Source organism: Oculina patagonica, chromosome 2, assembly GCF_052425735.1.
Source record: "Oculina patagonica isolate OP01 chromosome 2, crgOcupat, whole genome shotgun sequence".
Taxonomy (NCBI): domain Eukaryota; kingdom Metazoa; phylum Cnidaria; class Anthozoa; order Scleractinia; family Oculinidae; genus Oculina; species Oculina patagonica.
The window spans coordinates 12,898,007-12,925,954 of NC_135759.1; the positions used below are offsets into that span (position 1 = coordinate 12,898,007).

At 36.5% G+C, this 27,948-nt stretch overlaps 1 protein-coding gene across 8 annotated transcripts; it reads left to right on the forward strand.

Annotated features, from left to right (window-relative positions):
* The first annotated feature begins 9 nt into the window (after nucleotides 1-9).
* LOC144639559 (histamine H2 receptor-like) lies at nucleotides 10-27,947 on the forward strand. Of its 8 annotated transcripts, none has more exons than XM_078498857.1 (4): nucleotides 10-66; nucleotides 8,218-8,374; nucleotides 17,785-17,919; nucleotides 24,617-27,947. In XM_078498857.1, exon 4 carries the CDS (start codon nucleotides 24,636-24,638, stop codon nucleotides 25,665-25,667), a length of 1,032 nt encoding a protein of 343 aa, XP_078354983.1. In that variant the 5' UTR covers nucleotides 10-66; nucleotides 8,218-8,374; nucleotides 17,785-17,919; nucleotides 24,617-24,635; the 3' UTR covers nucleotides 25,668-27,947. The 8 variants fall into 8 exon arrangements, with proteins under 8 accessions (XP_078354983.1, XP_078354977.1, XP_078355000.1 ...); XM_078498851.1 differs by lacking the exon at nucleotides 10-66 and adding an exon at nucleotides 3,833-3,900; XM_078498864.1 differs by lacking the exon at nucleotides 10-66 and adding an exon at nucleotides 6,594-6,679.
* The last annotated feature ends 1 nt before the right edge of the window (nucleotide 27,948 follows it).

A 27,948-nucleotide genomic window follows, 5' to 3' on the forward strand; every position in this document is an offset into this window, starting at 1 on the left:
ACTTCGACCGGCCTTGTCGAGTGTTTGGAGTAACTACAATTGCATGGCCACGAAGCATCTGCTAAGGTTGTATTTCATTTACAGTATTGGAGCTATTGGTATTTTATGTTTATATCGCCCTGACAAATTTAGTTGACAGCTCTTTTAAATAGGCTTAGCTTGTGTATAAATGTCAATGGGAGAGGCGACAACGGCCATTTTGAATTTGTTCGTTAAATTGTGTAATTGTCCTGTGCTACTTTATTTAGCAATATTTTAAGGTCGCGGGGGATACCAACACCATGAATAAATTCATGAAGGGAAATTTTGCTTGACCTGCATCTTTTAAAACGCTTATTTCTTAGCTGTTATGGGTGCGATTAAGCTCAAATTTTACAGAGACATAAAGAAAAGATGAAAGATTGTGAATGTCATCTTTTATTTGGTAGATTGCATTTAACGGCGATGGTATAGCCTCGTTAGTGCCAAATTTGGAAAAACATTATTTTGTGGCAGAGTTTGCGGAACGAGTAGGAGACAGCACACTGTGATCTTGTCAAAAACTAATTAGTCAATACCTCTAGAGTGTCATAACAGAAGCGGATTTTTTAATTTGAAGTTTGCCAGCAAGTCATGGCGGTTTAAGTGCGCAAATTTGAATTTAATGTTTCCTACCTCTTTCTAAAAGCGCTCTTTTAAAATTCCGCTTCTGTTATGACACACTACAGTATTCATAGTTTACCTATCTGCAGTGGCAAGTCATGAAGTTCTGTATCCGTGCTGTATTCTCTGCCACAAAATTGTCGGAAAAGTCCAAACTTTGAGATTTCCGAAGGTGTCCCGACCTAAAAACGATCATTTTGCCAAGGAGAGATGTAATTATGGTAATTGTATTCCACGCTTTTATGGTGACATCAATGCGTTTTTAAAAAGGACACGACTGTTTTGCCGGATATTTTTGTGATTACTCTGAGTTGCAGAAATATTCAAATTTCAATGAAAATAAGCTCAAAGACTTCCTACAATCTATATGAACGTATATCGCTAAGTGTTGTTTTAAATTGGTTATAATATCAAAGAAACAGGATTTTTTTACAAATCACACGCGCACGCGCCCATATTTTTGTCTAGTCATAAATATCTCGTAAAGTTGTCGATGTCAGTCGTTCTACTTCGTGCATACGCTTTAAATAAATGCATAATGATGAGCCTGAGGTGTCTCCCGCGACCTTAAAGAGAGTTAATTACCAGTTGTTGTTGTTTTTCTCATGAGGTTGGGTTGTCTAACTTTTGTATTAGCGTTTAGTAGACCTAGTAGTCCAGTTGACCTGGTACGCTTATTACGCTCATATGCCCTTGGAGGGTGGTCTTTTTGTTATTTTCCACGTGGTTGACGGTACTATTTCATGCGTTGCTTGTCTAGCGTGCTTGTTTATCATGATCACTCAGTAAGCCGAGAACAACTACCTATGGCTTAGACTCATTTTCCTATTTCTCGACCAAGAAATGGAATGCTCTGTCAGACTCAATTCGAACAAGTGACTTTACAGAGTTCAAGAGGAACATTCAGAATATTACCTTCGTTTAGATATTTTCTTTGCTTATATATACATTTTTTCTGCTATATGTCAATGAATTTTGTAAATGCTATTTAAGATATTAGCTACTAATATTACTATATAATATTACTACTAATATTTAAGATATTAGCTACTAATATTTAACATTATTATTAAAATTCGAGTTGAAATAAAGTTTCATGTTATGTTATTTATATGCAATACACATGGAGAGTAGTTCTTTCGTTATCCGCCCACGCAATTGGGCTGGATAAACAGTATGGGAAGTATATTTGAATTCCAGTATTTCGGAATGCACTGCCTTCTTTCTTCAGGGTCTTCAGAGACCCTGAAGATTCTGTAACTCCCTGAAAAAGGAGAGGCCGTGCCTTCCGAAATATTAGAATTCCAATAAACCTCCGTTACCGTTTAATCAGCCTTACGTTTTTCTTTGTCAATTATCCAGTATAGTAGATTAGATCTTGTGCAGTGAGAGGATCATGTACTTCTATTTCGCCATAATGGTCCTTGCAAATTGACTTTCGTTTTCTGTTGTTAGAATGAATATATGGCCTTAAAGAACAACACCATGTCAAGATATTCATGCCAGTAAGTCAGGAGAAGAAGATTTAATTGAATTAGCCTATCTTTATAATATAGGTCTTAAGGAAATATTTTGTAGCCCATCGCTGAATCCGCTCCGTATTACAAATCAGTTCAAATCAGATTGAGGTTCCCACACCTTCGTGGCGTACCCAAGATGGCACCTCACCAACGTTAGATAGATTGATGGTCTTACAGACACGTTCTCTTACAAACCTGACTTGCGCCGGAAGAATTCTAACATCCTATTAGACTTTGAACAAAGAGCACAAACCTATTTGCCCCACGAGAGGTTGTCAGAAATAGCAACATCCAGGTCCTTTTCCTTGAGGTATCGAGGACACACTCATTCAAGTAATAGCTGGCAGTTACAGGCTTGAGCTTTGTAGCACAGTTGAACCTCGTTATTTTGAACCGTCAGGTGAAACCAAAAATAATTCGAAACAGCCGATAGTAAATGACTGAAGTGCAAATTCAAGGGAAATGTGTGTTAGTTCGAAATAACGGGGAATTATTACTGAAATAACCAGGTTACAATTACCGGGATTCAACAGTAATTATTTGCACTTTGCATTTAGATTCATTAAATTCATTCAGGGTTTTTGTTTCTGACACCAGCCAAACTGTTCCCAACTCAAATACATAGCTTTCGAGTCTTATGGATCAGAAATATTAATAAAATTATTCATATATAAGTTAAGAGCGAATGAGAAAATTAGATTTTCCCCTTCGTAGATTTTTCTAGATTTTGGATCTGTTGTGATCTTTTTCAGTAAACACAAACAAATTATGCAAATTAGTTATAAACGTTTCAGTGAATAAACCATTTCCCCTCACGTAGATTTTGGTGGACTTTTGATAAGGGTAACATAAAGAACTATTTGGTGCTATCGGACTTTCTGCTGCAATTAGTTCAAGGTATAACTATAGAATGACTGGACTTTTACACTTTCAAAAGTCTTAAAAAAACTCACAACCAAATGTTATTAGTTTCTGTCTTAAGCACTAGTGACCTTTATCGATTTAAAATTTACAAATATACATTCCGTGCGCGGTTGCTACCGAGTAAACTGAAACATTTTATGTATTCGTGACATGACAAATTAGTTTGCACTGAAAAACTTTACAACTTCAAATAAAATCAGAGAGCTTGTCACATCTTGCTTTGGTGGACAAAGTTCTGTTGGTTTGGCTGTTATATCGGCTAGTGCTGTACATGCTTTGATGACTTTGATGTAAATAACATCCGATAAGAACGAATTTTTTTTTTTTGAAAAGCCGCTAAAAGGCTTTTTGTTTTTTTGCAATGAATAAACATTGACAGGCAGCGAATATAATTGGGTTGCGTTTTCATTGTCTCTTTTTTTTTCGTGGGATTTTTGGCTTTGTTTCTAAATTAATTAATATACTCGTCCAATTTTTGGCACTGAGCGTAAAATGGCATTGTTTTCAATTATATCTTGCAGAGGAAAACATTCAAGCAAAGAATTATCAGGCTTTTAGAAAGACGCTAAAACAATACATACTTTAAGTTGTCTAGTTTTTGCCTGTGACGCGTCGGCGATGAAGCAAATGTGTCAACAGTCATATTTATTGCTAGATCAAATATTTTAACAAAAACGTGAGCAGTTTGAAGACGGGGGCGACATCTGCTGGAAAAACAAGAAAAAATGCCAAAAGCGAGCTTTTGAGGAAAGTAATCAACGGATAAAAGGGCTTGGATTATGAAAGCGAGTAGCGCCCTCGAACAAAATTCCTGGTAAGTAAATTACTAGATTAAATGGATTTAGAGCAGTTTTATGTTCGGTGTAAAGTGGTGTGAGAAGGTAGATCAAAATTTCAGGTGCTTCAATTGGGATAATATAAAGACCAAAGTTGTTGCTATCAAGAGTTCTAGTTGCTGCTAAAATCGTGAAAACATGCAGTTTATAGCAGCAGTCACACCGATTATAAAACGTTGGATAGTGCTTCTGCGGGTGAAGGTAGGAATGAACGATGATGAAATTAAAAATTGCCAAAACACGGTGGGACTATTTCAAATGTAAAATTTAAGCATTTTGATTAATTAATATTCATCAATTTGAATTTTCGACAATTATCGTCCTTACACTAAAATGCACTGAGGTGATTTTTTTCGCGCTACTTGACATAAACAGTCTCGAGGTTTCTTTCGACAACGACATGGCAAACTCGCTTTTCGCCATTTTATGCACACAAACGCAAGGGATATGCATATTGTCCAATTCGAAATTTGTCAGCCAAAGTAGAAATTGTAATTTACATCTGCTAGTTTTATTACTTTTAATAAAACGCTGTATGAGTAGAATTTTAAAATAATGACTATGTAGCGTTTCAGCTTCACCCCATACTAGTCAGTGAGATGTTATTTCACCAAGTACACTGAAACAAGTACGATTTCACTGTGTCGTTTCACTTGCTTAAATATGTATATTGATTGAAATTTTCATTTCTTTAATTTACCATACGGCATACACGGAATAAAAGGTGATTTTAACATACGGCGAGTCCGCCCATTTTCGTCCAAAATTTAGCTTTCAATGGTTTTGTTGATGAAAAATGTCATCATTACTTCATTAAACAAAGTATGTTTCTCCAAACGAAAGCTATCGTTATTTATGAAGAATGACCCATTAAATCATTAAGCGCTATAAAAACACCTAAACAGACTGATAACTGACATAATCTGCTGTCACTGCGTAGACTCTCAGAGTTTGAATATTTATAGGCGGGCAGGTACGTTACATTAGACGCATCGTAATGCATTAGCCATTACATTTAGCTGTTAGTAAAAAGCACTCAAGTAAAAATCTTCCTAATGACTTTTCTCCAATAAAAACCACTCTTTCGAGCCATTTAGTGTTTCAAGTCTGGACCAATGCTGCGAACTCCAAGGAGACTTGTCTTTCTAAAATTTATAAGTTGATCCAAACGTCCTGCTCATTTCGTGATCACTGGGAAAACGTATTTGAGTCTATAGCAAGTGGATGTTGTTCTAAAAACAAAATTGTGCCATTTTATCGAATATTTGAATTTATTTTGTGCTTGTCTAGGTCCATTCTAATAACGTTTACTGTCATTGCTTGGACATTAATCAATTTTTACAATCTACGTTAAGATGCATTTTAACTTAATCGGTCATTATCTAAATTTTTCTATGTATCACTAATTAGAAAACTGGTGGTGTTGATTTCCTGTTCACTCGTTTACTTAGCTGAATCGGGCCCTTTTTCAAATTCAAATAAATGTTATTTTCTGCAATACACTCTCAACGTTCCGCAAAGTATATTCTACGTTATTCCAGCTACAGTACTAGTGTGGTCTTCCCACATGATCAGTTTTTGTCAGCTTGATATGGATAATTCTGGCTCTGGTTTAAGGTTAGATGTTGACTTTTTCAGGTATATTCAGTTTTTTGGAAGGAATACCGCTCATTCAAAAATACGCCACTCTTTTAAAATTACTTTAAGAATGAATGTCGTCAGCAGAAAGGTTTCGGTCGATTCTGGAAAATTAGTAATGCTTCTTAGAGTGGAAAAGTAAACTAAAAGTGTGAAGAGAGCTTACATAACTCGAGAAACGTTAATATATATATATATATATTTTTTGTATTTAAAATTCTTAGTTTATTCAACCTCCAAGCACTGGTATTCCCTTTTAAAGCGATTCAATGAAATGTTGCACTGATAGTGAGAAGTTTCAGTACTATCTGAAAAGCTAACCTATAGTAAATTACGGTAAAAATCTTAAATAGGTTTCTAAATTTGTTTAACATATGGAGCAAGCAGGTCCAGTTTTTGTCTAATTGCATGACTGAAGATACACGCTATACGAAAATCAGTTAAGTTGGTGCAGTATTTATATTCAGGATTTTATATTCAGTGTAAACAATATTCAGTTTATTATACTAAAAAGAGAAAGAATTCGCAATTCTTTTCAAGAGGAAATTATTAAGGCTGTTCTTACGATTTTCCCTATAACTTGAATTGGGAAATTTTTTTAAGCTTTGTTTTAACACAGATCAGGATGATAATCGAATCAACAAGAACATTTTCCATCCCACGACTGTTAAAAAATTGAACCTTAAAAAAATTCAACACGAGAAACCCAATTGCCTTTTTTCAGGCCAAATTTTAATAAAAAGAGTGAAACTGATAAATTATCCTAGCGGCTTTCTAAGCAAAAAAAACACATTAACTTCCAGTTTAATAAGATGCATAAAAGGAACCGATCTTCACTAATGGTTAAATTCAATGACGGCCGCATTTCCATAGCCAATGATAACATCACCACCCCATGGAAACCACCTCCATTGCAAAAAATGCTTTCAATACACTCTAATGTCCTCTTTCAAGTGGATAATTGAAAGGGAATTTTTATAATATTTAATACTGTTCACAAAGTGAAAACCTCATTTATTGTTTGGTTGTTGCTCGTCACCTGAGGGATCACTGACCCAAGCGCAGCGTACATTACACGTTTTGCCACCCAGTTAAAGCTCTTTCCTACAAATTGAACCGGTAAGAAAATATAAATGAATTTTGTCTTCCCATCTCTTTATTTATTTCACACGATAAGCTGTACAGGTGAAATAATGCTCTCGTGTATATATTAATGGGAAACCGAGCTATTTTGAAAACGGTAAAGAAGTCATGGCATTAAAAGAGGAAGCCAGCAAACAACCAGCCGGAGAATGTGTCATTTTGGGGGCACGTTTGTGCGCACTTTTATTTATGTTCTGTTTGCACTTTTCTTCGGCGGGGAACTCCCATTTGGAAGGGACGAAAATTCTCGTCGGAAAATTTGAATTAAACTAAGGAAGACCAATCTGTGTGTGGCTCATTGAACACTAACAAATAAGAGCTACAGTTACTTTCGATGATGGCAGAGACATTATCGTCGAATGCTTTTACCTCTGATAAATAACATTCTTAATCATATTCAACGCTTATCGGCTAGCAAACTGCTTCGGAATTACAGCTTAACCGACTGAAACACTCTAAGATGTTGATGGGAGTAATTTGTGACAAAAGTGCCGAAAGAAAACGTCTTTTCAAACGCGGCTGGTCTCCACAAATCGTGCTCAAAACAGGTACAATTAAAAACAGTCTAAAAGTCTTTTCATCAAATTCATCATAGGAATAACAAATGGCCCATTTTGAATTGAGAAATCATCATTTTCACATAAAAAAGTTTAATCATTGCTGATTGTGTGCCTAGGCGACATGTCAGTCTCATTTGGTCTCCACCAAACTCGTCTGAATGTTGCCGAAAACAATCGCCATTGTTTCCTCTACAAATAATGAAGTAGGAATTTCGATAATTTATCCATAATATAAATGTATCTATAAAGTGAATAAAGGTGTCAGCAGTTTTCATCAGATGGATAAGCTGTATCTTTCCGTTATTTTAATATATGTTGAAAGCAGACGAGAAAACGTGTTCTTGATTCTTGTAATAAAAGCTTGATGAGCTTTGTAGCATTTTTAAGGCGATATCATATTATTATTTCCATGTGCCCATGTGTTAATTTGTTCTATTCTCACTTTAATCGATTTAAGTTCGCACTGGAATTTTAATATTAAAATCTTTGTTGGGGATAACATAACCACCAAAAAAAAAGATGAGACACACTTATTCTATACACCTTAAAATGGTTTAAAGACTATTTAAAATGGCTTAAAGATGTCTCGATCAGTATTTATTAAAGGAACCGCGACCAATACGAAAACGAAAAGGCTATTAAGTCACTTGATTTTACATTTGACGTTCCTGAAGAGTCTAGCAGAAAGTGATAGCGGAGTACATGTGATTAGTTAATCGCTGCAGGCAAACATAACCGTAGTAAAGTATATACGTAATGTGTCTCACACGTGTGTCTTTTACCACAAAGTACGAGTCATCTTGTTCCACTTATATTGTAGACTTTAGAGATGGGATATTTGTAGTTATGAGATTCATTTGCTCTTTCAGGATACCTCAGAAACGAGAATAGATAGAGCAGCAAATACCTTAAGTTATTCTAAGCGTAATTAAAAAACTGTATCCCTTTTGATAGGCATGAACATCTGGTCGATTAAGTATTTTTTCAAGCCAAGGCCAACCCCTCTGCCCTAAGGTGATCTGTGATAAATACACAAGAAGCATAATTTCCTCAGCACCTTCAGCTAGGAAGCTCTTGGATTGTGGTACAAACTAACTCCGCTGAAATCAAGGTAGGTGAATGCCATGTTGTAGACAGTATAATAATGTACTCATGATTCTTGTATCAGGAACCATCCCAGATAAATCATTGGCCATCGCTCTCGATTCTTCAACTTCTTGATCAAGCTACATATTTGAAATTAACTGAGTGGTTTGATTTCGAGTCGTTCGTACAATTATCTAGTTCGACGTTCACTGTGACATATTCATGGCTACATAGAACTTAAATCAGTTCACCGAATGTACCAAACGCCATCCATCCATCCATAATGCTGATAATGGTTATCGAAATGCCATCGATCGTTTACAAAAATGCAATCAGCCGCGCCGCCACAAAACAACGGATATTTGATCGATTAATAAACCCTGCTGAAGTTATAGTTGAGTTTGACCATCACTGGTGCATCACTGACGGAGAAAACGTTCGTCTGGTTGTGTTTTTGCTCTTTTTGACAAGTGACAAGCAAAATCACAAATGTACACAATCGACATGACGAGAAACAACTGAAGGTCCTTGTGAAATTGTTTTCCCATCTTATTGGCTATTACAAGGATATTGTATATTTCCGATGATTCAATCGTCATTTACAAAAGAATCAATCGCTCAAAAACAAATCCAATAAGACATGTTAATGCTTATGCATGGATCAGAAAAGATTGCATGATACAAAATTATGTCCATTTCTAAGGAAACGTGGATATAAGTGACTCATAAGTGGCCAAGTCTAAAACACTTGCTAGAACTTATGCCAGCAACGTGGTCTGTTTTGATTTATTTTTCGGTTGTACTTTTGTTCTCACGGCTTTAATATATTTTCCTTTAGACCCAAAGAAATACTGATCATTACGAACTCTCCTCTAAAAAGGCCTCTTTACCCGTATTGTCCACTACATTACTGAATTTGTTCGATACAGTATTTGTTTTTCCTGTGATGCGGTAACATAATTGTAAAAGAATCTGTTCGTGCATTTGTTGTATTTGGTGTCGCGTTGTTTTTTTTGGCCCGGGTTGCATGCTCTTTATGTCGTCGTTTAGAGAGCTTTTCACTTCTTCTTCATTTAATGGTCTTTAATGTCGTGGCATAATGTTTTAAACTGGCTAATCCAGGAACTAAAGGTGAACAAGCCAAGTTAATCAAGACGGATGATTCTTTGAATACTAATGAAGCAAAATTGATTTGAGATACAAAAAGAGTCCGGGTCCATCTATACGAGGATCATGAATGATGGTAATTTATTAGTCACGAGTATGATTACACGCCCCGGGCACACACCACCTACAAAAGTGAGAGTCTATGAAGCAGGCATTCCGAGGAGTGGTGGAAGACAACAGCTGTTTTTTAAGAAAATTTTACATTTTCAAAGCTATACAACATTCATCCCAAAATCATTCTTCTTCCTTGGACCTTATTTCATCCGTTCCCACACCAAACAAGCGTAATGCATGTGTGCGTAAACAAATCTGAGCGAAGGCTTTCACTTCCGGTATTCTACGAATGCAATTACTATCCAGTTTGAAGCATCAGCTCGCTCTGGCCCGATCTGACCCGTGTAGATACATAGTGAGATATACAGTATAGTACATGTCATTCACAATCTATTTTCCTGATTTATACCTGTTAACTTAATCTTGACAAATGGACATTAGATGTTAGTTCTTTATCAGTCATTTTTCTTATGTTATGGCTACGTTAATTTTATTTATTTATTTGTACTTACCTTGCAGTTTTGTTTCAGTTTTTAAACAGTCCCAAAAGCATTCTTTAGCGCTCCCATTACTATAGTTTGTTACTCAATAAACCGCTGTCAGCGCCCACCTAAATTCAATCGAAAGGTGTCCCTAATACAATCAAATGAAACGTTAAAACAGCTTGTCACTTGCAAAGGCAGTGTAACTCAGTACAAATCAAGTTTTTTATCTGCTTGTGGCCGGGTTTAATGTATCTGGCCACGACTCACAAAACCAAGATAACAATGGCTTTTTATGAGATGTGTGTGGAGTTAAGTGGCTGTGACCACTGCAAAGGCATCGATCGAACCACAGCATCGAACAAGAGTTTTTCGCATTTGAATACGTTCTCAGTTAGCTTCGCTTCGGTTTGTTGATCGCAGTTCCATTGCTCGCCTCTTCGACGCCTCCTGATTTTACACATGCACTTTAATTTGCCTTGAGCAAATGCCATAGAGAAGTTAGGAAATCTCTTTGGTATATAAGGTAGAGCAGTCTTTTTCACGAAGCGGCGCACCAAGCGATTCGAACCAAGGCGCGTTCACGCTGGAATTAGCCTGTGTACAGCCGTCCCGCTCCACTCAAAAAAATCGCGGAGGGGACGGCTGTACACAGGCTACGCTGGAATTTACACCAGAATACAACTACATCAGTCACGCCCTTAGTGTGTGACGAGCTGACATTTGAGATCGATCCAGAAGATCGATCTAAACATAACTTTCGTATAGATGCTTATTCAATCTAAAAAAAGCACTCTTACCTTAAAATCTCTTATTATGATAACAAGGCGTCACTTTAGAAACATATCGCTTTGTTCTAGAGAACATTTATCTACGTGTTGGCATCCAGTTCGCTGTTTCAGGAACAGAAGAGAGGTTTCTTGGACTTGTCCTTGACGTTTATGCTTTTTGAAACCCCTTTGAGGTAAAATACTTTCTCATTTTACTTCATTCTTTCGTTGTGACTTGCTATGGAAAACAGATATTAGGCACGACATTGTGCTATAAAGATGAATATCTCTGAGCGAAGTGCTTTCGGCGTTACCTTGCGGCAAATACACAAACATTACCACGTTTGTACGCAGGTCCGTCTAAAGACTTAAACATTTCTTGCAGTATTCAATTTCCTGTAATTTTCAAAATGCTGACCCGAAACTCGGACGCTGGATAATGTAAACATCAACTTTATTATGATAATTATGCAGTGTGATTTGAATATTTCATGTATTCGTCTCAGATGGCAGGCTTAAGAAGAGTTAGAAGAACGGAGTTCATGGAGAGTAATCCTGTTGATTTTCTCGGTACATTTTAACCGAAATTTCGCGTATTCTTGGTCTGAACGTGACGTCATCGCCGCCATATGGTCGCTGCGTCTTTAACAAATTGATTCGGCTCGTCACCAGTCGTCTCGTCTCGGTTCTCTTCCAGCCGGGGAAAGGAGTCAACATTTCAGTCTTTAGTTAAGAATTTGTTGCAAGCCATCAATAACTTGCTGAAAATTGGCAACCATTTAAAACAAAGTATAGATTTGTTTCAATAGTAGATCTCTGGTTGGCATCCACCGCTTATTAAGTGTCAGGGGACTTGAAAAAATGTGTTCATCGTTTATAATGGGGCTTCGTTGTAAAGGAAACCCCGTTATAACGAATTCGTGGGAAAACGAACAACATCTCCATAACTTTTTGTATACTTTATTGGTAGAAATAACAAAAAGGAATATATCATTGAAATATACATATATAATACAATAATTAATAAAAAGACGAAAATATTTCCCAAAGAGGAGAGCGCAAACTGGATGCCAGTACCCATACGAGGTGCTTTCCAACAATAATGTATAAAGGAAAGATAAGAATTGTAGGAATATACGAGCAAAATCATATTTTTGTGGCAAAAGTAAAAAAAGTCGTTTTTCCATATTTGTGTCCATATAAAGCTATTAGGTAGAAAAGAATCCTGATGTAGTTTGTTTTTGTCAGAAGTACTAATTTTGCCAAATTCCAAACCCGAAATTCGCTGGTTCTTCGTTCGTGATGGATTGGCTGTATTCTTCAAGGCATGGGATGTGTGTATCCTATTGCTTCTTCTTTCTTATAGTGATTTGGTATCTGATTAAAGCTTTTCTCTCGAAAACGGTGAGTACCAGAACTATAGCACGATCGATTTTGTCCTTCCTCCAAACATCGTCGCCATCCAATATGCAAATTGCTTTGTCAAGAATCTCACTGCGTTACTACAGGCCCAGTGACTGACACTTCGACTGCACAGATTATGGATGCACCCAGGAAATTTGGAGAGCACGAAAGAAGCGTAAGAGTTGCTCGAAACAAAAGCCGAGAGCATCTCTAGCTTCTTGAGTGCTCTCTAAACTTCCCAAGTGCATCCATAACTCGATATAAGAACGGAGGTATTAATCCATATGGATTAATACCTACGTTCGAGGTATTTATCTGACTTATATTTTACGATATTATTCATGAGGGACCATTATATAAAGCCCGTTTCCAGCAGGACAATAGCTGTCTAATTAGAGGTATTTCGGCTCCGACCGTAACAAGCGGCTTATTTGAATAACACAAGGCTGTTTTGATGATTTGTTTTTCTCTGTGTGATGTTCACAACAAACGGGTTAGGCCCGGTTCAGACGCCGATCTTTTCATGAGCCGAACCTAATTCCTTGAATTAAGTACATGAAAAGATCGGCGTCTGAATCAAATTAGAACGGCTATTTTAATTTGGAACGGGTCACCCGTTCTTCCCGCCTGGCTTGGCCGAGAATTTCACCTGTGGAACGCCTTTGGAACGGCTTTGATTCAGACGCCGTACTTTTCATGTGCCGATCCTAATTCATAAATTATTATAATGTATTTTGACTGGTTTTATTGGAACTGTATTAGGACCGGCCTCGGAACGGCCAAAAAGTACGGCGTCTGAATCAAGAGGCGTACTTTTGTCAATTTGGGTCGGTCCAATTTCGAATTGAGTTCGGCTCATGAAAAGTGCGACGTCTGAACCGGGCCTTAGTGTGTTTTGTACAGCGTCCATAACGTACGAAGAAAAACCTCCAGAGAAACGGCAAGGTCATTTTACGAAGAGTTGAACCAGCGACAGGAACATGGTTACTGTGACTCAAGCTTCCCAGCGGAACCGAATTCCAGATAAGTTGTTAGGAAACGTTTAGGAATGCCATGTTTTCAGCTGTGTTTTCAAGAATGAAACGCGCGTTGTTGTATTCAAACAAGATAATCAAGCAGAAGAAATTTTCAACTGAGGCAATATGCAGCTACAAATTCAACTGAGCTGAGCAAATCGCTTATGTATATTCTGTTTTTTCTTGAATTTTATATTTCCAAAATAAATTTAGAAACAGAAGAAGGCTTTTTTAAATTTCAAAAGACTCACAATTTTAGGAAAATTAAACCTAAGAAATGTTTGGGCTGCCTATACGGTGAAATTGTTTTGTATTAGGTTGCTTTCAAAACTTAATCGTTGGAAATGTAAAGTTTAATTTGTCCAGACAAGGGACAAAAATAATTTAAGCTTACAGGAAGACCGGAAAACTGACAACTAAATTTCATTCAGTGTGCGACATAAAATTAGGCTCAGCACTTAAGTAAAGTTTGTACCTTTGGATCTTGGTCTCGTCTTTTTTACTTCAGTTCAAGTTAAAACTTGTTAGAGTCAGCACTCTGAGCCTAATTTCGCTTCCCTTTTCAGCATAGTAAGCTTAATAATAGTCTTCATGACCGCCGTGGAGTCGTAAACAAGTACAATGCAGACCCTTGCTCTGTTCGACTTGCATAAGGCGTATAATTTCCTGAAAAGATATTGCTCCGGATCTTCCCATAAACCTTAATTGTTGTCACAATATTCCGGGATTTATAGATGACTTTGAAGGAGATTGTTCGAGGATATCTTCGAAAGAAACTCTTGTTCGCTTTCCTCGCGTGTTCATTCAACTCAAGAATTAAGTGAACACCGCGCCACAAACTTTCACGCCTCCTCGCATTATGACTTCATTAACATCAAAATGAAATGTCCAAAATTTTAAAATAAACAATTTTTCCATTCGCCCTTATTGGATACGAGAGGTTACTGCCAACTCTGAGTAAACGACAGGAACACGCAGCTATAAACTTATATACGCACAGCCGTGAGTAGCTAGAGAAATACACTATGATCGCTCAACAGGAATTAGATAGGGTTTGCGCGCGCGCTATGTTAGAATTAAATTTCTGCCTGCGTCGCAGTCTCGTCCCCAGAGTCCACTGTTCGTTTAGTCAACGCTATTCAACTGTCATTTTTTGAGCATACACACAGTTCTCATTTTGGATTGTCAGCCAATCAGCTTTGAGCGTAAACGACCAGAAATCTTAAACCAAAAAAAGCGGGCTCTGGAAACGAGAATGACAATATTTTTAACCTTCACGGTCTCGTTTAGGGTTACACACGAAGAAATATACAAATATAAGCTCTTTTTTTCAGAATTCTGGTATCTTTTAGGGGTCTAAAATAGCTTGAGTCACGCCCAGATTGGTATCTTTTAGGGGTTCATTTCAAAATTTCCGACGAGCATCCCCGTCTCCTTAATATGGGAGTCCCCCCCCCCCCGGGATTGACGCCTGTATTATGTAACGCTGAGTCGGGTAATAGATAGTATTCAAGAGTCGGGTAAACCTCTCTGTTCAAGTTTGCCTGAGCAAACGAAGAGAGTTTATGATATTAACGGGGTTTTTCAACCTCTTCTCTCTTGCTTCTATTCAATGCTCGGTTTTTTTCTGACCGGCGTTCCTCAAAACCTAACATTACTCGGCTGGGTTTTGGCTGCATAACTATTTTGTTTGTTTTCTCTTTAGGTCATAAAATTGATTTAGATGTTAGCGTTACTGAGGTTGCGATAGAACATTTACCGTTAAAAATAACCTTCGGAATTTTTAGTAAAATGAACACTTAAATGAGGTGATTGCTTTGAAATAAAAATTGACGTGGAAATTTGCTACCGCCTTCCGAGAAAAAAGATATGATGGCGTAAAAGTGCCTCATAACTCCTTGTAATATCAGCTACAAGAGGCATCATTTCGTTTAACCGTGCCCTCTACGTTTCGTGCAAGCAAATCCTTTGGGAGAAAGCAAAACTTGAAAACGTTATAATGAATGTACAGAGACGTTTGGTCTTGTTCTTCGTTTGCTGTGTTGTTGAGATCACAATGGTTCTCCAATGATTATTCATTTCGGGACGTGGTGATTGGTCAGTCAAGAATCAGTACAAAAATAATTGAAACATGCTGACACTTCATCAATTTTACATGATGTTGTTTTCATCGCCATTCTGGTGAAGTGAAAAGGACTTTAAGCAGCTTTTCGTGACAAAGACCCGCATACCCCCTACTAGCGTTTATCTCCAAAATTGGATTGTTGATTGGGGAAACTCGGTTACTTTTTATTTTCGCTCAGCATAAACTTCTGCTCCTTGAAATGTTTTTTACTTTTCAATAAAAAGATCCTATGATCTAATTGTATATACTTTAAGTGCCACGCTTGAAATCGGGTGGTTGCCAACCCGATCTTATAATCAACACCGTATTTTAAATTCGCGCGCACGCAATGGTTTATCTGTCGTTTCATGAGCATAAAGTTGAACACATTCAGTGGTGAGTACTTTATTGACCAAAATACAGTTTTACGGTTTTATTACAGAACGTACTTTGAGAAATAGCAAATTAATATAAGTGCTTAAGAGAAGTTTTCAAATTAGCGTGAGTTTCACGGCTTGTGAAAAGTATCTTCGATCATTTACCGCTTTAGGTTATTGCTTTAAGAGGAACATCGAAAGAACTATTTTTTTTACTCAAGAATAAAATAATTAAAATAAGAAAACTATAAAGAAGTCATTGTCAAACGCTATCCGGTTCGTTCATTTTCACGAACCCTCGTCATTTCAGTTTTGGGCTTAAGACGGTCTTTAATTTCAATTTTATATATCACTATTAGATCTGCAGATTACGTTCCAGAAGCACTCAGATTATAGCATATTCTCAAATCAGGTTAACATAAGATCTTTTATTATAATATCCGAAGATCGCACACTGTGACAATGTGATCGACCAACGTACATTCAGACACTGTTCGTGCATGGCCCGACTGTGTGACTTATGACTTGTGATAAGGGTTAGAAGGATTCATCTTGCTTGATGTTTTTGTAGCTTTTAAGGGATCTTTCACAGAGTTTAAACATTATTTTTGTTTTGTCACCATAACAACTACTTTAAAAGGGTTTGGTTGTCGATTGTTGACGTTTTGAATGCTTGGATGGTTTGATTGGTTCATATTGAAAATCCATCCATACCAACCCAGTGTCTCCTTTTGAATAATTTGCAGTAAGAATTACTAATTCAGAAATACTACAGGTGATCTAGATATATTATTATGTCGAGATAGGTACTCTTTATCAGACATTCGATCTTGCGTGTGTCGAGGGCTCATATACGCATAATCAATTGCCATACCAAGGCTTTGATGTGTCAACAAGGTTTAAAACAAAAACAGCATGGAATAAAAACTGTTTCGTCACATGTCGAGTGCATGCCGTAGGTGTTCTACTGTACAGCTTAGATAACAAGAATACATTTACTCTTTTAATTAAAATTGTAATTACAATAACCTTTACGCGAGCCTGTCTTTGTTTTGTGGTTGTCGTTGATTGGATAGCAGTTGCATAATACCAACCATATATGGTTGGTAAAGTGAATATTCTCTGAAAATATCCCGCACCATTTATAATGTTAGTCGCATTAGAAATATGTAATTTTTCATACTGTCGAACTGCTAGTACGTATATGCTGTTGTATCCTTGAGATAGACATTTGTAATTTACTATTGTTTGGATTGAAACAAACTCTAAAAAGCACGTTCAAAATGTAGCAGCCATGGCTGGGTTGTTCGAAAGCCGATTAACACTAACACAGGATAAAAAGTTGATCGAGAGTTCAATTTCTTTTGTGTGAAAGTGTTTTTATTGCTTATGTTTTGTGGAGATTGAGATTAGTCGATGTCAATACTGAACGACAGTAAATATAAACAGAAATCCTTACTGAAAAGTTAAAAAACTGAAATCAAAATTCATGCTAATCCATGCTTAAATCGTGCTTTGAACAACTTGGCCCAGTTACGTTAATACATATGAATACGAAAATATTACACATGAACTGTATACACTTCACTGGTTAACTATAGAAGATCGCATAGTTTTTAAGATTCTTTTATAATGACGTTTAAATGTTTGACTGGCTTATTCCCCGTATGTCTGTCTGATCTGTATGGGGTGGCCAAGAAGTATGTCCCCAGACACAATGTAATGGCCAACATTTGGTTATAATTTGGACGTTGATTATAATTTGCGTAACAACTGTTTCAGTTTATAGGTAGTTTTATAATACATTACTTCAATTTTTTTGTTTTATTTGTATTATTATTATTATTATTATTATTATTATTATTATTATTATTATTATTACTATTACTATTATTATTATTATTATTATTATTATTATTATTATTATTGTCACTTTCATCATCATCACCATCGTCGTCATCATCATCATCATCATCATCCACTGATGGGCAGCTTTAGCAGAAAATATCGTTTTATGATTTGGTGCGATTAGATAATTTTATGTGTGGCTCTTTTTTATAGTTAAACACATTTGGTGATCTATTGGAATAAGAAGCCAAGTCCTGTGCCTTGATATCAGCGAAGCAGCTGGTTGCCTCGGTGTTGCATTTTTGGGAAACTCTGACCGTCCTTGTGTAAGCGAACTCCACGGGAGAGGTGAGTGCTTCCAAATGTTATTTATCAATAAAATTTATTCCATTTTTGAAGGGGAATTTAAAAAACGATAATTAAGTTCACGCTTGCACGGGGATAGCGCTAGTTTAGTTTTACTTCAGAACTGTTAACTGATTCCTTCATAAAGCGGTCATTAGCAGGAAGTGAAGAACATGTGTTTTCTTTAAGTACAACCTCCAAAAATTATCTTCGTTTTTCTGTCTGAAACGAAAGTGTAGCTAAAATGTTGTGGCGTTGGTTTTCAATCGTAATTAATAAACGTTCGTGATTTTAATAGTCAGCTGTCCATGGCCAAAAGTGATGCAAATGAAGGACGTTGACAATTAATCTTTAACTTAAATTCTTCGGATGGTCAAAATACATGTTTATAGCAACTTTTATAGCAATTGGCTAGTTATACTGGTCTTCTGGCCTTACACCAGGATATGCGTACAGACGTGCACACAAATCCAGCATTAAAATTTGGTTATATCCTTGTTATCTGTTATTTGTTTTCAGTAAGATGTTGTTTTCAGTGATGTATTAGCTGCATTTGGTTACTATGATCAGCTACACGATCTTTGCCTTACATCGCGGTTTTCACGAACATATTTTTGAGCAAAGTGTCTAAAAAAGTACAAAAATGGACTGATTTATAGATTTTCTGAACTTTACTGCAGTTTCTAAATGTAAGGTGTTATACATTGCTCATTGTTACCAACTAACGTCGTAAAATTGTGCTCAGATATTTGCATGTCATAGTATTTTTGCTGATTTCAAAGTCCTAAAACGCCTATACATCTCAGTCATTTTGCAGAGACTTTCCAGTATGACCTTGTTAAAGTTTTAAAAGCATAAATAGTTTCCTATATGAAGCATTCATCAAAATACATCAAACTTGACAATGGTATATAAAATCGCGCAATTCACCATCAGTTTACGAGCTTTGTTAAAGTGAGCTATTCCTGTCATTCTTGATTTGAATTCACGAACACGATCACAACCAAAACTTCGACAATGTTAATATCGTCGACAGGGCAAATAATTGTCATTAAAAGACTGTTTCTAGAAGCGTGGCATTCCTAAGAGATTTGAACTGACACAGGGAATGATAAAAATAAACACTCATAAAATTTACATTTATTTCTGCTAAATTTGCTGCTTCTAATATATGCATGATTAGGAACCATACATATTTCACCTTGATGAAGGTCAAATATTTATTAACGCGAAACGCCTCTTTACAGTTTTTTTGTTATACGCTCAACGCTTAACTGTTTTTAGCCAATTGTAAACGAATTCTTGATTTTTACTATGAATTTTCCTGGCTTTACTAATTTAAATATTTTTCGATTGTTGTGGTTTAAAATCGCTCGTAAATTAATATTTACCTCATTAATATAAACTTGAAATTAGTTGGGGTATCTTTATTATGACTGCTCCATTCTTGAGATTTCTTAATTTGTTGTAAGAATCTTGGCCCAATCAGTAACAAAATGCATGTCGTATCTTCTCGCTAGTGGACGCCATTACATGCAGTGTTGTAATATTCAGCTTCGGTCAAAGTTTATAAACTGATCCAAGTCATTGGTTCAAGATTCAATTTGTACCTTGACCCGATTCAGCTTCTTTTTATCGCCAATGCACACGCAGAGGTTGCCATAGTTATTATTTTTTATTCAAGACAACGAAGGTAAGTTATAAATTCAGTTTTCTTTATTAGTCTGCTGACGGATGTTTGTGATTCTAGCATCCATTTCTCAGATCGGACTTCAAAGCTGAGATAAACAACACAGTTACACTTAGAGTATATATCAGATTTTATTTGCATACAATGAACCAACACGACTGCAACACAATCCTCACATCTGAGATCTTATTTCAGCAGTGAGGTGACTTGTTTTCTCTAAACATCGACTCTTTTCTTTTAATGAAAAAGCGAATGTCCGAATTTTTTATATGAAAAACGTTTGTATAGAACATTTAATTCGTTCTCTGCAAATTTTTTTTCAACGCGGAAAAAACTATAAACAGCACAAACTATTTCAGTAAAAGTTTGCAATTAATAATTAAAGACCTAACCTTATCATGGAAAATTGTAGTCGCACAATTATATTCATTTACGCATCATGTTATCACTGACAAATAAATATCTTGGGATGAAATAGTATTTATTTTCATCCCTCCATACATCTCTCGCTTGGCTACTAAAGGAATATCCAAAAAGAGTTATGAAAGCAAATTGCATGGACCTCACGTACGCACCGCGCGTGCATCAGTTTTGTTCTGTAGGTAAACATTGCTTATAATAGATACGCTATAATCTGTTTGGCAAGGAGACTGTTGAGCTCAGTGTGAGCGGGTACAGAAAGGTTTACTTACAAAAATATCATTTTCACCAAAGAAACTTGCTCAGGAGAGACCGTAACTGTGTTCAACAAAGTTGTCAGGTAAGAAGCTTAATCAGCGGCAATTATTAGACTTTGACAGAACATTTAAATAAAGAGCGTTTGGTACTCGTTTGAGAAATAAACCAATTCACACCCCCACGTTAAACCATCATCACGGCCAATAAGGTAGCGATGACGAAAATTACGCTTAATTTCTCAGCGTTCACATTTACATATCTTCCCAGCTGCTTATGATGGCACTACTCTGGGCTTTTTAAATCAATCTTCTGTATTATCTTTCGAAAAACAATGGGGAACATTGACCTACCGATCAATGTATGAATTTTTGAAGAAAAAAAAATGAGAAGGCTTCATAATCGAAGTAAGTGAGACATTGAAGTAACTGACTTATTTAGGATAGCAAGAGTCGCATCATTTCGCTGTGTTGATTGTACTACACTTTGAGGTTCCCTGACATGATGTGAGCTTATTCGTGTGCGTATAATATTTCGCGAGTTTTAAGACAGGCTGGTTGTTCTTAGTTTGTTTCCTTGTATAATCTTCTCGCTTTGTAGTTGATGTTTTCGTAGCAAAAAGCAATCGCTTTTTTCATTTTATTTACAAATTTTGTAACTTTGTCTATGTTTATTTCTGCATTCAAATCCCGACGTTTTCTGTAGGGTTGACAGTCGCGACGTTTGGTTTAAATATGTTCAGTTTGTAGCTCAGTGGCATCTGTTAATCGCACACAAGTATATATATATTTATATTTGCATTTGTACAAAGTCATTAATCATTGTGGCTAAGATCTTGTAAGGCACTGGGCAGATAACGCGAAACAATGAAACCCAAATTGAACGAGTGATGTTTCTTGTTGGCGGGCTTAAGAATAGTTTTGCTTGTTTTTCTCAACTGCATAGCAAGTTTCATGATGCAGAGCTGGTTCAATAAAAATTTAAATTAGGCAAATATGTTCTGATGAAAATAACCTACAAGTGTATCACTATTGCAAAATAAGACATGCGAGTAGAAGTGTTCATTGCTTTAAAAATTATTCAACAAATAAGCACAAATAATAAACTGTGCCAGCTTCAAAATACAAACATTCCCAAGACTGTTGAGCTCTTTCTTCTCCTCCCCTTTTAAAAATGTCATTTATATTTCATGCTGATCTTTCCTGCCTACTTTAGTTGCATGTTGATCAGTCGCATGTTAAGAACAAACAAGCTTTATAACAGTTTTTCATTCACTAAACTTTAACTTGGAAGACACATTTCACTGGACTTTTGTGGTAGAAATCGGAAAATTGACTATAAAATAAGAAAATGTGATGCAAAATCAATAAATCAATTAACTGATTTCTGTCGTCAGAATAATCTTCCTAATTAGTGATACCCTTTCCCGCGGCATAATTACTTAGATTGTTAATAAGGTTTGAAACTGAACAAACCCAATGTTGCAAACGATTAATTTACCTCAACAGAAGTGTGAATGGCGGCAGAGTGTAGAGGTCTTATGTGCCACTTGGCATGAACAGGATGATGTGAATTACATTCAAGCATGCTGTCCTCAGTTTCCAGCTATTTCGGACGGTTTATTTTGTTTATGCAAGTATTCGCTAAATAATTATATGATTGTTTGATGTTGTCCTTGGCTGGTTGGCCAAGTAAAAGAAAGTGACTATGAAACCACCTTAGAACCTTTGCGTTCGTTAAACACCACGATCAGATATTTTTTCATTGAACTCTGCGTCAGTATACACCTGATGATTCGAAGGCAGCACCAAAGGTGAGAAAAAAACAATTTTGTAAGAAATCTGTAAATCTATGCCAATGCTTCGGACAAAAGTTAACATGTGGTCATTCCTATTGCCTTGAGTTGCGACGGAAGGTTGTGCGAGTGAAAATTTATAGGAAGTCGTTGATCAAGGAAATAAAATACATTGTACGCTCACACCTTTATTTGGACTGTTTTCCGTAATCAATTTGTTATTCCCTTTGAATCCTTTATTCGCCAATTTTAACTCATTCATTCTTTGCGGTTTTACCGTCTATTCTCAGCCTCACTTGAAATTAGTGACATCTGTACTTTATATATATTCTACTTGTATTCATTCTGTGCGATCTTTTTGCTAAAGAAGGCAATATTGCAACGAAAATAACTTTTGTGTAATTCCGATTTTTCTGGAAAAAATACATTATCAATACCTATACGATTTTAAATTTTAAAATGATATCTTACCGCCTAAGGCTGTTGTTAATAGTATTTCCATATCCTGGAGCAATTTTCTTTACCTTATTACGGCTTGGCGATGTTATTGGGTGGGTCTAATTCAGCCACTTTTCGCTAATTTTACAAAGTTTTGCTTAATTGGCCTAATATGGCAATCTTGAAACACTATGGTTACAAGAAGCCGATATCGCGATCAAATTAATATTTAAAAGAGCAACATTTTGTGGGTTACACCCTGGTGAAGATTTGAAACTGTCAAATGTCGTTACTTACACCTAAAAGTTTAATTCATCTTTCTTAAGTCGATATAGCGTCTTGGATAATCCCTTTGTTGTGTTATTCGGGGCGAAAATAACAAAATGATCGCCGAGACTAAGACTTACCTCCGGATCAAAAGAATTTCCATAATTCATAAAAGCAACTAATTTAATACTGTAAACATTGACAGATCGAATTCTTAGCGATGTTTTATTTGAACACAAGGCACTTGATGTTGACTGACAAAAAGAAAACAGCAGAAAAATGACAACGAAAAAATTTGTAGCTTTGCTCTAAGCAAAGATAGAGTTTACAAGCGTTCAAATAAATTCTCGTTTAATTTCACAATAAAATAAATGGAAAAGTTTTGGGTAATTCTAGGAAACGCACTAATTACAAGTCTCTTCGGGGATTCAGGATAAAAACACCGGAACTAATTTGCAATGTCGAAGAGTCATTTTCTCTTAACCGCGTCCAATTCTTCTAATTTATTTTTGAAAAAATGTTCCTTGTTTTTGTTGCATCGTACATCAGTTGTCAAAAGTTTACAGCAAAATGCCAACACGTAGTATGTTTTCAGGAACGAAAACCCAGTTGTGTTGCCGATTATGCTCGCTGTTTTAATAAGCCCTTCAATAATCTGCTGTCTTTCACTTTAAGACGGGATTAATGTATGCACTGATCGTTAGTTATTGAAAACAAAGCACTTCGCATGAATTGCTCGCGGTGTCCGTCACCAGATGAAAGAGATTTGTCCCAAATTTCTGAAGCGCGGAAGCTAGAGTTTCTAGTGTTTTGGCATCGTCTGCTATTACAACAATCAATGTAAACCCTGGAATGAGTTACACTCTCTGCTGAAGGCAATTTCTGATCAGTAAAGGTATTCTGCTTGTATTTATTTATTTAAAATCGCAGAACATCTGTCTGTATGAATGCAATGAACATTTTGTCGCTCGGGGAAAATTGTTCGATTTGTTTTGGTTTTACCAACGCAATGGTGCATAATTCAATTCAAAACAAGCCGGATCTACACAGCTGTGACGAGTAAGCCGTGAGGAAACTTTAGTGTTCTAAGCAGTGAATATTTATTTATGTTAGCGGACTGATCCGTTCCTTCACATGAATATATTTTCCGAAGTAATAATTTTTAAAAACCTTAACTCTCTAACTTCACATAAATTTTGCACTTTTGGGTGGGGCATAAGTAAAACCTCACTCTAAAAAAAACAGCTACTGAGGACTGCATCTTGCCGATGCTCGGTTGCGCTTCTGGTGAAGTTTGCATTCTTTCGTGTTTATTCTACGGGTGAGTAAATGTTGGAGACTTGGGGACAGCAAAGCAAACGTCGAGGCTACACATGAATTTGACAAGACCTCTAGAATACAGACTTTGCCAAAACTAAATCAGACATTTAAGCGAAATGTTAGTATAGAACAAGTATGTTGCGTAATAAGGCGAAAGATGCCGCAGATCTCGAAGTGAATTTAAATAGGTTTCATGTCAAAATGATATGACGTCCTTCGGTTTGTTAGCAGATTTGAACGTAGTCAATGCAATATACCACGCTCATTAAACAATGTTACCAGGGGGTTAAATCCTTGTGGCCAAGATGTTGTTATTACTATTGTTATTATTATTATTATTTTTAATTTTGGTCACTGATATGATATAGGTTTTGCATATTTGAATGATTTAGTAGTTACCAATATTTTTCAGTGATTTATTTACGTGGCCATAACCATTTTACCTCCTTCTACACCACAGGGGGCGCTGGAGAATGATTGTAATTATAACCAATCTTTACATTTTATCATTTTAGTCTTCAAGTGTTTGACAGGATGAACAACTCAACAGACACCGAATCCGTTTTCAACACCAGCGCTGGCAATATTGTTGCAGCATTTTTCGTCGCCGTTCTTATGCTGTCGACATTAGTGGGAAACATTATGGTCTGCGCCTGTTTTTACTGTTATCGTGACCTCAGAACAATTTGCAATTACTTTATCATTAGTTTAAGTGCAGCAGACATCTTGGTGGCGCTGTTGGCGATGCCATTCTGGTTGGTATTGCAATTGACTGACATGGATGACAAATCCAAGCAAGTTTTTCCAAATGAGTTGTACATTTTCTGGAGTAGTATAGACATACTAGTTGGATCGGCGTCCATCATGAATCTTGTAGCAGTCAGTTTCGACCGCCACCTTGCAATAACTTCTCCATTCTCGTACAGCGAATCACTCACCTCGTTTCGAGCTATTGTCATGGTAGTCGCATTGTGGGTTTTCTCCATCCTACTTTGCGGTCTTCGAGAGGCCTTTGCCAAAATGGAACAAATTTTTGCGTATCAGATGGTTGTCGTGGTGGTGAGTTTCATTGTTCCACTGCTGCTTATGTTTGTTATGTACATGAAAATCTACTTTGTGGCAAGAAATCAAGCGCTCCGCATCGGTCGAAACTACGCTAAAGACATCAAAGCAACCAAGACCATAGCAATTGTTATTGGAGCTTTTGTTGTATGCTGGATGCCTTTTTTCGTTATAGTTACTTTGTTTGCATTTGAACCTAATTATAAAATTGAAACTGAGGCCTACAAGGCAATCAAGTGGTTGGAGTACCTCAACTCGTTCTTGAATCCTATCATCTACACCTGCTTGAACAGAACCTATCGTCGAGCCTTTAAGAAACTTTTGTTTCGTTCATCTTGCTGTTCAGGGCACGGATCATCGGAGCGCCTCAACTGCGTTCAGTCTACCCAAATGTCGTTTCATAAAACAAAAGCGGATTCCCTTTCTCACAGTTCATCTTCGATTTCCGAAAATGGAAATGTTTGCTCCAAAAGAAGCAACAACGAGGAAGGATCGAGTGTCTGAAACACTATAAAACTCACCGAGCATGCTCTGTAACATGTATTCCACGAACATCATTTGACATCTTTTGTGGTCAAGGCAACATTTACCGGCATTTGGCATTTTACGAGAGCCAGTTCCTTGATATTATGTGGTTAATTCAGACAGTGTTTCTTAGTAATAGTAAAACTGATAAACCGAGAGTAATGATGTTGTACCATTTTGCAAGAGGGCTTGGCAAAAGGATATTCCCGATTACAGTTCATATTAACTTTATTTAACAAACTTTCGAGTTCAATTCAAATTGAATAAGAGTTTACTAAGCACAAGCGAATGCAATTTGTAGTCTTTAGGAATTTACAAGTGCTTATTACTTCAATTTCTCGAGAAAAAGGCACTGGGTCATCCGTGATATGTGCAGTACTGCATTCCTAAACCACAATCTGCATGTACCATTTAACAATGTGTTTGATAGTCAATGATTTACCATATGTGTCATAATTGCAAAGCAATGATACATCTCTAGTTTCGATTATCAGTATTGTCTATCAAGTGAGTGGAATTTGATAAATCACACCTACAAAAACTCCAGTGTTAACCGGAAATAAGCCTTGTCTCAAATCATAATCAACGCGATCAACTTGTTAAAGCAAAGTTAATCTTAGAAAATGATTAATTCATTCAGTTAATTTATTTTGGGGAGTACCCCTGCGATGGACCATCATAGTTCGTACATGGTTCGGCAACGGGATAAGTTCCGGTGGTTTGGGACGCTTGACTATTTATGCTTTTTAAGAAAGATACTGTATGTTACAATCACGAAACAGAGTGTATATTACAGCTCTGAGCTAAATAAGGCCAAGTAAAAAAAGGAAACAACAAATGTTTCTCGTTCCCGCCAGCTTCGTTTTTTGGGACCGCCTCTCTTTTTTTATTATTTGTTGTCAGAAAAGTGGAACGAACAAAAACCAACGGGCGTTGCTTTCACTTTGTACCTAGTTCTCCTCAATTAAGTACAAAGAAAAGTATGAAAGACAATGCTTTTGTCTGTGTTTTAATACGCACTCGCGTACTGGACAGGTCAATTACCTTGCAGAATTTATTTTGCAAGTTCGCCTATGGAGAATTTGACGATGGAGGAAAATATAATCAATAACAAAAATAGCGCCTGCCCGCTCTCTTTTTACGGAAATCCCGACAGGAACATTTGTTTTTATACTTGGCCTAAGCACCGAGTTAGCTTCGTGTGCGAAACGATTGAGTGGCATAATAGGAAACCCCGGGATTAACAACAGACCCACCAGAAATATGAATCAGAGAATACAATATGAAATGAAAACTTGAAATTGTAGCCAGTTATAGTGATTCGCAGTGTAGCCAGTGTCAAAAATATAGTGGTTATGTTCATATCTGATTCCAATTTTCAGATTTCAAACTTCAGGGGTGTTGAGGCACAAATTGCATGCAGTACTGCACGCTAAAAAGGATACTGCTGGCTAGGACAGAAGAGTCGAAGCGCTTATGTCAGCTCTAGCACTGGTCAAAAATGAGTAAGAAATACGTCTGATTCTGATGTTGAACCAGAAGTGTTTTATGCGGCATGTGAGTAGAATGCGAGCGCAGACGGCTTTTTCGGCGGGTGAAATTCATGCCGAAAAAGCCGTCTGCTCTCGCAGGCTATGAGAGGTCCGATGATTAACTCCATTAGCTTGGATCTGGAGTATTTATATGTAAATAATTATCTTGTTAAAACACTTAATAAATAGTTCAAAGTGGAATGGTCTTTCAACTAACAATATTTTTGCTGTAATTTTGGAGCTAAACCTTAGCTTTATCTGTCACTGAAGCGCAGATTAACGGTGGGAGAATTATCTTTAATCCCCCTTCCTAATCCTGGAAGAAACAGTGTATTTAAAATACCTTGTTATTAAGAAATAGATAGCTTTACTAACAAAGAATAACTAGTTGAAGTTAGTTATTTATCTGCTTGGCAGTTCTTATCATTAATATTTTAGGCATTATAAATTGTCGAAGCTTTCATTTTGATTGTAAATTACTACCATGTATTCTGGTTAGGCAGACAAATAGCGTATATAACAAGGATAATAAAAGCGTGTTATATCATTTAAACAATAGTTGAAAGGAATTTTATTGTAAAAACTGTCCTATTACTACATTGGAACCGAACTCTCCAGTGAATTGGTGGTAATAAAAGAGAAACCTGCAGGTCAAGAAGCAACAGTAAAATAGGATCCAACACAATGTTTAAAACATTGCCTGGTACAATTTGATTGGAAAGAGAATT

Excerpts from the sequence above, each read along its gene's own strand:
- LOC144639559 (XM_078498857.1), top strand. The coding sequence starts at position 24,636 with ATGAACAACTCAACAGACACCGAATCCGTTTTCAACACCAGCGCTGGC.